The 14,939-nt window shown below is 39.6% G+C and overlaps 1 protein-coding gene across 2 annotated transcripts in view; it reads left to right on the forward strand.

Annotated features, from left to right (window-relative positions):
* The window catches only part of TBC1D22B (TBC1 domain family member 22B), a 47,686-nt gene that overhangs the window by 19,118 nt on the left and 13,629 nt on the right, over window positions 1–14,939 (forward strand). For both annotated transcript variants that reach the window (XM_063297652.1, XM_063297654.1), the window contains one exon: window positions 1,315–1,429. In XM_063297652.1, the coding sequence (XP_063153722.1) occupies window positions 1,315–1,429 (115 nt within the window). The remainder of the gene's footprint in view (window positions 1–1,314; window positions 1,430–14,939) is intronic.

Here is a 14,939-nt window from a genome sequence, read left to right on the forward strand (position 1 = left end):
GAGCTTTTAAAGTAGATATAATGGCATCTGCAAAATGTATGGTAGTGACTTGGAAAGACTCTTACATGGCAGAGGTGGGAGACATGTTGAAATAGAACAATGGGAAAATGCCTTAATCCACATCAGAATACTTGTGAATTTAGCCCATTATTGTGTATTCTGACTGACAGGGCCTCTCCAGGATGTTGGGTAGTTCTGTTTCCCATCTTTTGTTACCTGCTCTTTTTAACTAGGCATGACATGCATTAAACTTGTTCTGGAGCTGTGCTCGTCCCCAACCATCTGTTTGAAAGAAATCAGTTAGGAGAATGGTGATACATTTAGCAAAATATTAATTTGCATGTTATACACTGGGGTTCAAATCAGCTTAAACCTCAATGTCTTGAAAATCCTAGAGTTTGAGTAGGCCTAGCCAATTCCTCTTCCACCTTTGTTCCTCCAAGACAGCAAAGACAAACAAAATCTGGACAGAGACACATGAATGCAGACAATAATCCTGTGTAATTCTGTCTTGCCCGCAGTCAGAAATGTGATAGTGGAGGTGAGGCTGAGGTACAGTATATGCAACCCGTTGAGAAGTTTACTGTGAAGCAGCAACCTTAAATACACATACTTCACAATAGTAAAATCGATCTCTGTCACAGTCTAAATTGTTACATACTTTTTAAAAAAAAAGTGAAGTACTAATCTGCCAGCCTGGTGCCTTTTGCTCCCTTTGGCTGAAATTTTTGAACAAACAAGCAGGCATATTAATTAATTGGCCAGTGTGTTTTTTCCTTTTCTTGAAAAGAAGCAACTTTGATTTTGCAAGCAAAAGGGAAAAAGTTGAGAAGGTGAGAAGGAGTCTAACCTTCCTTGGAGCTGCTCCTTTCTTCAAACGGCTGCAGATTGGGTTGAAACAACCTCAGGGGTTACCACCTGTGAATGTGTGTCCATGGAGGAAGTAAAGCTAGGTAATCCCCAAATTGCATCTCCTTTGCCTTTTGGCTTATAACCCTCTGGGTGCCTAATATTAGGCAGACAGTGGAAAAGGGCAGGCAATCTGTTTACACTGCAGGATACTCCTCTATGTGGATGATACTTCTGAATTTCTGCTGGCTTCTCCTGCACGTGGCATCCTAGGAGCCAGGTACACTGTATGCTGAGTCTTCTTTTGCTGCTAAGAACCTAAGCCTGGCTGTTTCTTTAGTCACTATGCATTTCTAACTCTTACCACACCCTTTTCTTCCCCTGCACTTGTTCAGGCTTTCTCCTTCTTCCTCTTTCCCTGGGCATGGCTAACTCAAGCACCTGGCTTTCCTTCTTCCTCTCTAGATCTTTGAACGAATCCTGTTTATCTGGGCCATCCGACACCCAGCCAGCGGCTACGTGCAAGGGATTAATGACCTGGTCACTCCATTCTTTGTTGTGTTCCTCTCTGAATATGTTGGTAAGCAATGCTTGATGGCTGAAATATGTGATTAGCTCTTGCTGTTGAATACTCAAATTGTCATCACTGGATCAGCTTCATCATCCCTGAAATGCTTTGCCATTATATAAAGCTAGAGCTGCATATTAATTTGTTTTCATCTCTCTTCTGGATTGGCTTTTGTCAGTCATGTCTTAATGCTAACAGAAAAAGTTTTTTGGGGGGACAGGGTGTTGTCTAGTTGTGATTGTCAGTAGGGTAAAACAAGCAATTAGTGAGAAAAACTCCATAAAGAGTAATGACTGTGGTAGTAACAAACATACTTACATTGTTTGCCAAAGACAACAGCACCTTGCGATCATGATGCATTATGCAAATATCATATTTTCATGTACTAGGAGCATTCCTCCTCTGAATTGTTTAGGAAGGTTGCAGAACGGCACTATCCTGTATTACAATCCTGTATCTTGTAACACATTTGGAGATATTCGCACCTTCCCTTTAGAATAATCTGGCATGGTTAATGAATTAAAAGATCTAGTCATAGAACAGATTTTTTTTCTTTTACATTAAAGCAGTGCTTCTAATTGAAGTCCACCTCCTTTTCCCTGTACAGTAGAAACAAAAATACCCATCAGCAGTTAATACTAACAAGGTAGCACATTCTATCATTTTTAATAATATTGATATGTAGACAAAAAGCTTGTGAGAATAGAATTTAGGAATAACTTTTAAGGAAGGAAAGAGCTTTTTAAAGAGACTACATAATAATAGTGGTGTGTTTCTGACGTAGAGCAAAAAGCATCAGAAAATGAAGAACTCCTAATCCTGCAGCCTTATATGGGTCAAGTTATATATTCAGAAAAGTGCTACTTTAAAAGCTACTTTAAAGGCATCTGGCTGGTTTTGTGTTGGTTCAGGATCAAAGCAGGATCAGGCCTACCTAGTGCCTGGGAAAGCTACAAGGAATACCAGGGTTGTAGGCTAGGTTGAGAAGGGGCAAAAAACATCCCTGAAGATGTCAGTGGCAGACTGATACTGTTGCTAAGAAAACTGCATGGATGTATTCATGAAGTCATCAGGAATTGAGCTCAGCTTGGAAGAAGTTCTACTTTACTTTTACATGATCTGTAAGGTTTATTTAGTTAAAAAATAATGGAACAACAAAATCAAGTTGTGCAAATCCTCCTGCTGTTAATCAACCTCATTTATACAGATAATTCATTCACTATTCATTTGTTGAACTGGTAATTGACCAGCATTGATAGTCTTAATAAATTATTTTTTACTATGCATCAAAGATTAGTAATCCAGTTTCTGCAATTTCATGGAGAATGGAATAAATCATAAATCATGTATTTTGTGCATGTTGTGTAAATGACTGGGCATGAATAAAATCTGATAAGGAATGTATTTCTGAATATTGATGATTATTTGAGATCATGCTTTGAACATATAAAGTATGTGTTCTCTCCTAATTGTAGATAAGATAAAATAGAACTTGTGAATATAACGGTTAATAAGGAACAGCATGGGAATTGAATATTCAACTCCCCTGGTCATTGGTACATTTGGCCTTACAATGTTTCTTTTGTCTTCTAAACCTGGAAATGTGGACATTTAATCCACATGCTCCTTACCTGACATGTTCCTACTTCATGCATGCCATTCTAAATGTGTATCTAAATGATATGTCTGTTCATGTTCTGAATACTGGTTGCTCGAGAACTACTGTGCAGGATGAGTGCTGCTTCATTTTATACGTGTGAGCTTCATGGCTGGCTACTATGGGGGAAAAGGGGCTAACTAGGCCTTTGATCTGTTCCTGGAAGGCTTTATGTCAGATATTATTCTTAAAAGTCTTATCAGTAGGACTTGGAAGATAATGCTCCACTTGAATTTCATTTTATAAAAATATTAATTCTATTTTATGAATCCTTCAAAATATTCTCAGTGTGGTGTGTGATTATTAAACAAAAAATGTATCAAACACCAGTTACTGCCACCCCCACCCCCAATCAATTGGTCAGTGATCTTCCATGGGAAAAAAATAGAGTACTGCAGTGATTGACTTGTATATTACTATAAAACATTTCTGACTGATGATGAAATTAGGCACTTAGCAAGCCTCACTATGAGGAGGGTAGCCTAAGAGTAGTGCTTTAACTAAAAAGGCCATTCCCCAGTCACTTTCCTGGGCAGACTATTAACTATTCCTTGCTCATAATAATGTAGCCTCTTTCCTGAAGTGAAGCATCAGAATCTGGAACTCACAGCAGCCTTTCCACTACTCCCTTCTTCTGCAGACTTCCTTAAGTAGCTGCCCATCAGCTGTGCTTTGAGCTGTTTCTGTACATATCTGTCCCTTAATAGCACAGTTTATACTCCAGTGGCTGAGTCAGCAAACCGGCAGAGGCTCTCGTGGCATTTTGTATAGGAAAATCACTGCTTTATTTGGAGATAGTTATTCTTAATTGGTTATCTCCAGATAAACTGGTCCTGACACTTGTTCCTCTTAACATTGCATTTGCTGGATTCTTTCCCTATCCTTGTGTAGTGATGAATACCCTTGGCACATAAGGTCACTGCCACTCATTAATCCTTCTTTGGTAGGGGTAAGTGTTGCTGACACCCTCATTTTTTAGATCAGTCTGAGAAACCAACCAAAGATTTGCTCTTTGATATATATGTCTGATCATTTGTTTGGGTTTTGAGGGAGGCTGTTAGTTGTTCAGGGGTCATTCAGGGAATTAAATCACAGACAACAGCCAAGGAGTTTACAAAGGAAGTTATTTGTGAAATCATCCATTGGCACTGAGTATTACCTTCCCACACCACACCATATTGAGAATTTCTGCATCAATAATTATATATATTTGGTTGCTCTGAATCTAAAAGAAGTAGAAGAGATGGAGAAGGTCCAGGACTAGGTAAATGAGCCATGTTCACTAGATATCAAACATAGTGAAATCCAGGAAGCATTTTCACTTTTCCTGATACTTGATCAAATACGAGAGAAGCATTTCTCTTTTTCTTTGGAAACTAGCAAGTGAGCAGGGCTGTTCTCATAAGCCCAAAATTGCTTTTGCTGAATCACCAGTCAGATACCTGGCCAGTGAACTGGATCAAACTCTTTCTCCTCTTCTTGTATGTTGTTGTCTCTCTTCAAATTGTTCACTGTTATCCTGCTGCACAAAGGGAGCCACCTTCATGAACTGGCAGAGCCCATGAACACTTAGGGATCAGTTCCAGTGACAGATCTGTATCACTGAACATTGCTGAGCGCTGCTTGTTTCAGCCAGTGTTGTCTGGCATAATGGCTTATGGGGGTTATAACAGCTGCAACTGCAGTAAATTTTTAGTATCCCACAGGTGCTTATCAAAGCTGCAGGACTGTTGAATGCTCATTTGGAAGAGATTTTATAGTTGACAAAATAAGCATTTGGTAAGCATTCCATTTATTCTCACACATGTGTTACCATTACTAATACATTCAATAACTCAACTTTCAGTTCCTTCAACTTCAATCAGTCTTTTCAAGGCAAAAACAGGACAGAATTTGATATAATTTGGTAAAGGTTTTTTAAAGTCATAATAAAGTGCTGGGGCAATCTAGTTGATAGTGACTATGTCACCTTCATGTGAAACCATAGTTTGAATAAGCCCTATTGGTTGGGCTATAGAGTGTTGTATCTACAGCAGCTGTGTTGTGCTAGGCCAAAACCAAACCAACAATATTATGCCTTCAAAAACGTTAAAAAGCAATGAAATAATATAAAAAAGAAAACGGTAACCACATAACAACAACCAGCTAAACCAGATGTAACTGAAGTGTAGGGAAAAAATACAAACAAAAAAGTGCATAGGAAAAAAGTTAATATTATTGTTAATAACAACAGCAACTACTAAATTTGTACGGTGCTGGCTGACATTCCACCAGTGCAATAAGGGAGGGAAAGTACAAGTCTTTTTCATGATGTCTTTTGCTTGTCCTCATGCTAAGCTAGGTTCCCTTTTGGTGTGTCTCCACTGTTGCTCCACTAGTGCTCCACTGGTGCTCTGTGTATAATTTCTGTGACTTCATCTCCCAAGGCTCCTCAAAAATTCAAGGGGCACCCCAGGATCAGCACTCAGAAAGAGGCCATTTGGGGACAGTTTTGTTGAGAGTCCAGGAGACCTCCTGTTGCCAAAGGGTAATCAGGTAATCACTGGAATTGCCAACCAGATCACTTGGAAACTCCACACGTGCCCTCTGGAAACCCTCCCAATTCCTGAGGCAGCCATGGCCCCTGCAGAAGTCCCAGGTGGCTGTCATTTTTAACGGGACTAGAAGGTGATCTGCCCACAACAGGCTAGATATAATGCTCTCCATATTCAGATCACAACTGCTCTTAAGCAAAAAAGAAGCTCTGACGTACTGTATGTCCACTAACGTGTTTTGAGCCAGAGGTTACTGGGACAAACCCATAGTTGCCGTGGAGTTTATGCACTCCTTGGCTTTCCCTGACCCAGCCTCCAGGCCCTGGAGTTTGAACTCCCCTGAACACCATCAAGTGGGGGAACTCCAACACCAGCCCTAGACTGAGGAGCTCAGATAGGGATCCAGGTGGGCAGCAGGGTGGTTGGTACGTCAAAACTATAGTTAGCTGTATATTGCACTTCCAACATAGAGAATTGGAAAGCCAGCCTATGTTATACTTGGATGAATAGTATTTTTTTAAAATCTGACCACACTGATTTATTAAATCAGGATGTTCCAGCTCATTCCAAATTATCCACAAGTTACCCAAATCTTCATACAACTCTACAGTTGTGAACAAAAATTAAATTCAAAACATTTCATTTTATTTATGTGTTACATTTCTATCACACCTTTTGTTCAGGAGTTCAAGGTAGTGTACGTAGCATTACCTCCTCCTATTTTTCCCCCAACAACCATGCTGTAAGGTAGGTTGGGCTGAGAAACAGCGATTTGCTCCAAGTCACCCAGTGAACTTCTCTCACTCAGGACTGATTGAACCTGGGACTCCTTGGTGCCAATCTAACACCTTAACCACTGCAGTACACCAGAGCAAATAATTTAGGATGCAACTAATGTATCAGGCCCAAATTGTACAGTCAGGAGATACTTTATTTTTGTATTAGCTGTGAAGTACTGTTCAGAAACTCATTGAGAACTTGCTCACTGTTGCCCGCCTTTGTGAGACAAGAGAGTGTGGAGGCCTGCAGGCACTCTCTGTTGCTGCACCTGCTGTCTGGGATACCAGCTGAATTGTAACTAAAAACAAAGTTAGGACTGCCAAGAGATTAAAGCGGCAGGATAATAGCTTTATAGTTGTGCCCGTAATGTTTTTTTAAAATAAATCATTCCAGTGCAGGAAGCAATTGAGGCCAAAATATATACAAAATGGTATACTTGAAAATGAAGACAATTAAAACCTCAGTCTTCATGTAAAAGTTGTAATTTTGATAAGGAAAATCTAGGAGTCTGATCATTCCATAAAAACTTCCTTAGTATCTCACAGTGTCTTGAAAATACAGGTATTAATGTAGGAGACCCTCCAAGAATATATATCAATCTTCTACCAGTTCTTCAGGGTGGACTGCAGTCATCTGACTCCAGTTCCTCTCCATTCCATTTTAGTGAGGATATGGGAGACAGTAAATACAAAATGGTTTCTAAAAATCTTACATTGATTCAGTTGCTGTGGAACAGATTTTAAAAAATGGTCTATAACTGCATTCAATATTTCTGCCCTCGTTCCTTTCAAGAGACTAAACTGACTTATGTTTGTGAAGTCAAGCTCCAGGATCTCTCTCTACAAGCCTGTGGAGAGTTCCCCTTTTAGAACTAATGGCCATGTTTGGGATTTTGAGCTAATGTCATGGGTGACATACTAAATGATGACAAGGGGACAATGGTGCTGTTTCACAAAATGGCTGCCCTGGTGAGCAACAACCCGTCTTAAGCCATCCCATTTTACAGTTGAAAAACTTGACCTGTTAAAAATCAAGTTGCGTTACAACCTGCAAGGCAAGCTGGAATCTGAGTTCCATATGAAAAAAAAAGATTCCTTTGAAATCACAAGCATCTGTTCACATGTGCATACACATACCCACACAAATTAATATGTGAGCCCTGATTGCCATCCATACATGGTGCCCAGACAATATTCTTAATGCAATCAGCTGCTAATCAAGCCACACTCTTCACTTTTGATCTGGCAGCACAGAGCCACCCTAACCAGCTTAAAGGCTGCTACTTGGGGGAGTAACTACTCCTGCTTTCTTCAGTCCTGGCTGGTATTCCATGAGCCTTTTTGCCAGAATGCTGGTGAGGTTTCATTATGGTCAATAGCTGCTTCCTTGTTAATCAGGCAAAGAGTAGATCTCTGCATTTAGTGCAGTTAGGGTTTTTTTCAGCCACTCTGCAGCTCCATTTCTTTTTCCAGGAGGAGTTACTGGATGGGGCTTGGACTGGATTAGCAAGTTCATGCAACATATCACTCCAGCATTGACCCAGCTAAATATGTTATTTGAACCCAGCCACACTTTCTCATACATATAAATCTGTCGCCTCCCTATTTCACGCACTCATCCCACATGTGCATCAGATACATATTTCTTCTACCTTCCTCCCTCTTAGCTCCAGTCTGGATCCCTACTGTCCTAACCACCCTGTCAGCCTCCCACTAACCTACTGTTACATCCCTGCATCAGCTAGGATGGTAGATTACAATGGCTGTGGAGAACCCACCCTTCTTTAAACAATTTTATTGTGTGATCAGGCTGTGCTGCAAAGTGGCTGCTTTGAGCCCACATGGAGAAGTAAAGCTAGTGGGATGAGAGCCAGCATTTCATTTTTCAGTGCATTCAGCCTCCACATTTAAACAAAAATTAAATTTTAAACAAATAGTAAGGGTAGGGGATCTTGCCAGTGCTGCTGGAGCTTGGTGCCTTCACTGCGGGCAGCTTGTAGGAATCACATTGTCAAGACTACACTCTAGGCTGCTGGCATACAGAGTAAATATTCATACTTAGAAAGTAATTTGTCTTCCTCTGTGATTGCCTCAGTTTCAATACGATTGTTTCAGTTTTATTTCATCACTTCTGTGCTGAAATAAAAGTTAAGGAAGCTTCCAAAAGTCCATTCCTTCAAAACAGCAGTAGCTTTTTTTTCATGCTGTCATTTTATAATGGATGGTTTCCCAGTAAGGTGGGAAAAAGTACATCCTTTTTTTTTTGACAGCATCCTACATATTTTAGACAGTGCCTGCAGGCAGAGAGATGAGCTGGCCTCTAATCCTGCTGTAAATTAACTCCATTTGCTGGTTAGCAATCTCCAAGCTTCTTGGTTGAATGCCAGTCCAGAGATCTTTGCTGTTCCCAGCAGCCACATGCATAGTGAGCCAATGTTGTGCGTACTAATCTTCTCCTAACCTAGCTTGGTGGTGCCTTGAGCTGCAGTGTCAATCATAGCCACATTAGACTTTTCTTCATGCCAGCTTCAAGTGGCTGCTGCAAAGCTGTTGGCTGCTTTTCAGTTCTTGTCAGAGCCATATGTTGGGTATCCAGGTTCTTTATGTGGGACCTGTCTAAGGCTGTTGCAGAACAGATGTTTGTGTTGAGCAATATCCTCAAGAGAGGATTTTCCAAAGCTCTCTTCTCTTGCCAGAATTCCTAGCTGTAGTTTTCAGAGTTGCTTGTGCTACTGTAGTCATTGCTTCTCTTTTGGGAGAAGTAGCTGCTTGGGAATGAACTATATTGATTGTCACATTTGTCTGACTTTCATGCATATCAACTATGACTGTATTCCGATATTTCCCCAAACCATGTTTGTCATGTAACCATCACATGTAAAATACCTAAATTCTTCAAATACTTACAGATATTAAAACAGAAGGTATTTATAATCCAAAGGATTTGATAAGACAGAAAAAAGAAACGAGAGGGAATTGCAAAGCAAACAAATTCCAGCATCCATTCTTAAAATTGTGTATTTAATAATATGTATTTTAAAAAGTAACATCTGTCCTGGACAGTTGTCCTCTCTCCCTTTAAGTTCACATAGACATGGTCCAACAGTCCTTGATCTAGCAAAAGAGGTCCAAAGATGCTTCACTTGGAAACAGTGATTTGTGAGGGGCTCCCAAGTAAAGATATCAAACCATATTTTGATGATAACTGTAGTTACTATTGTGCCTAAATTTACAAAATCACTGGGGAAGAAACACGTTTGTGTAGAAATGAATTTATAAAGCTAATGACTGAGTAGTTTTTTTTAAAAATGTGATTCTGGGCTTGAATGTGGTTGCTTTTGGTGGATCCTTTCACAGAACTAGATTGTCCAAATGCAGCAAGTATCTTCTTTCAAGAAATATAGTAATTTTTTAGCTTTCTAAGTGGAGAGATGCATACGCCTTTTGCCAACATAAGCAGTCCTCTTTGTCCTTTTGTGTGTGTGTGATACATGGCAGCCAAGCCAGGAATTTCTATGCATAATATCCTGTTTTGTCTGAACCAGGAAACTATGGATACTTGCTTTGGACCAAGCCAAGATCTTAAATATAATCATCATATAAGTTCATTGCTTGTTCTCAGGCAAATAACATGGTTTCCTTACTTGGGCAAAATGAAAAAATGCCTTTAATGACTTACATTAATTTCAACTCAGGAAAGCAAGATGGGTAACGAAAAGGCTTGTATATATCATGGCTCAATAAATCAAGTTAGAAATGTCTAAACCAGTGATGGAGAACCTTTTGGGCTCAGCGTGTCAAAACTTTGAAAATGCCTAATTTGACTCTGCTGGCATGTCACACCCCCCCCAACAAACAAACAAAAAAAGCTTTGTGCAAAGCCAGCAAAAGGACGCCCCTTCACTCAAAGGTGCCCCTTTGCGACAAGGCATGCCCCTTCACGCCCCTTCTCACAACTTGAAAGTGAAGAACCAGCTTTGCATGAGGGGCAATAATAATAAAAACAAATATTTATTTATTTAATTTATTTATTTATTTATTAGAAAGCCGGTTCCTGGAGAAGCCGCTTGCAAATTGCAAGCGGCTCCTGCAGGAACCAGCTTCACGCAAGAGGGAGCAAGAAGACGGCCAGGTGAATTGGAGTGGTGGAGGGCAGGGCAGCAGCTGTTGTGGAGGTAGCGATTGTGACTGGAACTGGGGTGGGGTGGTGGCTGCTTCCTGGGACATGGCAGTTGTCGGGTATTGGTGAACGCTGGCGTGTCACCGAAAACGTGATGTGTCACCTTTGACACGCGTGTTACAGGTTCGCAATCACTGGTCTAAACTAAAAGGTTGTAAGTTTATGGCTGCCTTCATTTTGGAAATGGTAGGAGTAGTGGCAAATAAATTGGATTTTCTGATCCTTACGGCTCATTCAAGACCAACTGGCATTTGAAAAATGCAGCAATCTTTTATCTGACGAAACAGAGATTACTTTGGTTTGTTTTACATGCAGTGCAAACTTAATCTTTTAGTAGTTTGTGGCTGAGTTCACACATCAGCTCAATCAACAATTTGGCAAGTTATATGAATCCAACTATTATGGGTTTATAAACTGTTTTGTAACATATCATGTCGTATAAACCAATGTAGTTGTTATTTCTTCAATAAACCGTGATTAAACAAATGATAGTGTAGCATAATATAGGAAGTCCTATATATAAACAGCAGCAATCTTTGGGATCAAATGCTTTTTCCTCCCCATTTATTTTGCTGTGATCTGGGCATTGAAAGCTGTTGTTATAGTTTTCGGTTCTACTGAGGAGCATACTAAGTCGACCAAATCAATTGCGCATCTAGTTGCCCTGGGTTTATACCACAGGGAGACTGGGGGAACTTGACATCTGTTAAATGTAATGGATCATTTAGAGTGGCCTACTGAGGCTGAATCCGTAGATGATGCTCCCTCTTGATTTACCAGATGAAAAGGATTATTGGGTTGGGGAACAAATTTAACAAGGATGCCAACTCCCTTCTCTATAATCCCTTAATGATTGCTTAGTTAACCATCAGGATAGCCAAATTATTTGTGGGGTAAGAAGATAGTTTACAACCCCCACAGAGTATACACACCAGTTGCCAAAAAACTTAATTTTTTGGTTATTATGATACTAACAAAGCATAGAATTGCAGTCACTTAAATAAGGACAGTGATAAAACTTGTGTGACTGTTTGGGTTAGAAAGGAGTTAATTTGGAAACAATCATTTTCTGTCCATTATGTCTACAGCCAGGTGGGAAATTTTGGTGGGAGAGGGAAGGGAAATGTGGTTTAAAAACAGTAAATTTTATTCAGAGCTGAGAAAGTACAGGAAAGAAATTTGTCTCAGAATGAGAAGATGGGGCATGTTAATACTTTAAAAAATAATGCAGTTATTTTAAAAAATGTTTTAAAGGCTCTGGAGCATTGGAGATAAGTATTGTAAGAAGAACATTATCAAACCTTCATGTGAAATAAGCATTCATTGCAAAGATGTTGGTTTTTCCTCATAATATTAACCCTAGGCAACTATCTTAAGATTTGCTAAGAATTCAAACAAAAAATTAAGGATTAAAAAATTCTTCAGCCAGCTTTCCGCAGTTGAACCTCCATTCCAAGCAGCAAAACTAGTTAAGAATTTATAACTAGGACCTGGGAAAATGATATGGTGGTATGATCTTTTTTAAAATATGGGGAAGGGTGGAACAAAAATTAACACAGTGATCAAGAAAGGGAAAAAAGGTTAGATATTAGAGTAAGAATAAAGGCAAGAGTTTATTATATTTATTTTATTGTGTATTATAGTGTTTTACAGTTTTATATTTTTATTTATGTTTTATTGTAAACTGCCCAGAGTCCCTTTTGGGAGATGGGCAGTGATAAATTTGATTAATAAATAAATAAAGATAGAAATTATCTGTAGTCTACAGACAGCATGTAGCTCCCAGATCATTAATTTTGATACACATCTGGAAAACCATTGATTTTCGGTAGCAAGATACTTTGCAGAAGCCCCCAACCCCAAAACAGTCTAAAGATTTGGGACTAACCTCTTCTGATGATGTCGCTGGCCCAAGGCTTCTATGACCTTAGGAGGCTAAAGAAGTTAAAATTCAGCCTTGACAACAAAATCATTGCCCTTCCCAATCTAAATTTCAATCTATTGTAAGCCAAACTCATTTTCAAACATATATATTGCATTAATTACTGGATAACATTTATCGGTCCAGAACTGGCTCACCAGTTGCCTACTTCTCAGAATATGTTGTCTGTTAATGTGCAAGCTGCATACTCTGACATTCACAGTTGGCCACTCTACATGCCAGACAGGCTCAGACAGAATCCATATTCACAAATGAAGCATGGCTCTTGGTTATGTACATTCAGATTGCCCCAGCCCTCCCTCTGCTGCAGAGAGAGACTTTGGGATCTTTTTAAAATTAAAGAGCAAATTGAAGAGCAGAACTAGAGGAGGGATCTCAACGGGAAATCTGTGGACTGAGGCTGGGTAAGAATGGGCATTTGCCATCTCCTCAGAAAACTCAGCAGAATTGCCCTGAAAGTCTGGGAGAATAGTAGAAGAACTTCTACTTTGAAAAGTTGCCAGTAAGATAGGTAACCAATCTAGCCGAGAATTTGGATTAGATTTTTTTTCTTCTGTGTGTTGCTAAATCAAATCTAGCTGTCTTTTATTTCTCTGTTCAAGTGCAGGAATTGTATGTAATCTCAAGCCATTTTATTCATACCTTAGCTTGTTCATGAAAAATAATAATAATATTGTCCTTAAACTATTGTTGTAATTTGTAAAATAATCTGGGAAGCATCTGTTGCAGCATCTTTTCTGGGAAACTAGAATCACGCTATTTGTAGCAGACCAATGTCTGCCTGTGGTCTGCCTGGAGTATGGTGCTTTGTACATTTCTCTTAAACAGCTATTTCGTTGTGATCTGGACAACTCTGGAATGTGTCCTTTTTTATTTAAAAATGTGTACAATCTAATACTTGAAGTTAGTATTTGTCTTTTCATCTTTTTAAATAACATTTGATTTTATCTCTGATGAGATTGATCTGTCTCCCAAGAAGAGGCAAAAGAGCTGAATCGTCTAATCATAGTCCTTTAGACCAGTGGTTCTTAAAGTGTGGTCACAGAACTCCTGGGGATCCCCCAAGACCTTCTCAGGGATTCTCAAAATCAGAATTATTTGCCAGCCTATGTGGAAAAATAATACAATATTAAAATCCCATCAAACAATCATGAGCAGCAAATGCATCAATTTTAATTTTTAATATGGTAAATATTGATAAATATAACCCATACAGACAAAAGCTTTGTTCCCACAAAAGTGGGAAGGGGTCCTGAGAAAAAATTTAAGAAATGCTGTTCTAGACTATATAGCCAGGAGGTTGCAGTATTGATAATGTTTTGCTTGTTGCCTTTTAACCTTTAAAAAAAAACCATTCAATTGTGTCCAATTCTCAGAGACTGCCTGGACAATTCCCTGCAGTTTTCTTGGCAAGGTTTTTCAGAAGTGGTTGGCCATTGCCTTCTTCCTAGGGCTGAGAGAGAGCGACTGGCCCAAGGTAACCCAGCTGCCTTTGTGCCTAAGGTGGGACTAGAACTCAGGGTCTCCCGGTTTCTAGCCTGATGCCTTAACCACTACACCAGAGTGGCTGTCTTTTAACCTTTAAATCATTAGAAAGACTGCATAGGTTGTGAGAGCTCTATTTCTGTGTGACACTGGAATTACAAGCTAGATGGCAGATGGAGCACCCCCTGAAAGATAGATGGTGGCAGCAGGAACTACCCCAAAACAGGAGGTAGGGTCAGGGTATGAAGGCCCAAGGGCTACAGGGAGAGAGTTTGAGACCTCCAGCCTTCTACACTACAGGCTCAGCTGGTCCACTACAACATTAAACAGGATAGCAGAAATAGAAGCATCACCAAGATTATAATTTTCTTTTAAAAAAAGTTATTAAATCAAGGATTGGTAACTAGATTGTCCATATGTTTTAGACTGCAGTCCTGCAACTTTGGACTATTGACCATTCTGACAGTGGCTTAAAATTGTTTATATCCTTTCTTCAGGGTAAAAATCCTCCAAAAAGAGTTATCAAGTAGTATAAACAATTATAAATAACAAAACAATATTAATTAAAAGAGAGTCCATTTGGTATATTGTTTAAAGCGTTAGACTAGAAACCAGGAGACTGAGTTCATGGGAGCTGGCTGGGTGACCTTGGGTGGGTCATTCTCTCTCAGCCCAACTTGCCTCCCAGGGTTGTTGACGGGGGAAACTAGGAGGATGGAGCATTACATATACCACCTTGAATTGTACAAAATAATGGTGGGCTATTAATCATGATGATGATGATGATCCAAAACCAAATACCTAGGATCCTTGTCCTAGGATCCAGGACAATTGCTGGTAATGTCTCTGTAGTGACAGGAAAGAAGTGTAGAGTCCCACTGGAGGAGGCTTCTGTGATGGTTGTGGCTTGTCTTCTTCCCGTTCTCTCTCCCTTTGGGGATCTTG

The sequence above is a fragment of the Candoia aspera genome, chromosome 3 (assembly GCF_035149785.1).
Source record: "Candoia aspera isolate rCanAsp1 chromosome 3, rCanAsp1.hap2, whole genome shotgun sequence".
In the NCBI taxonomy this organism is placed as follows: Eukaryota; Metazoa; Chordata; class Lepidosauria; order Squamata; family Boidae; genus Candoia; species Candoia aspera.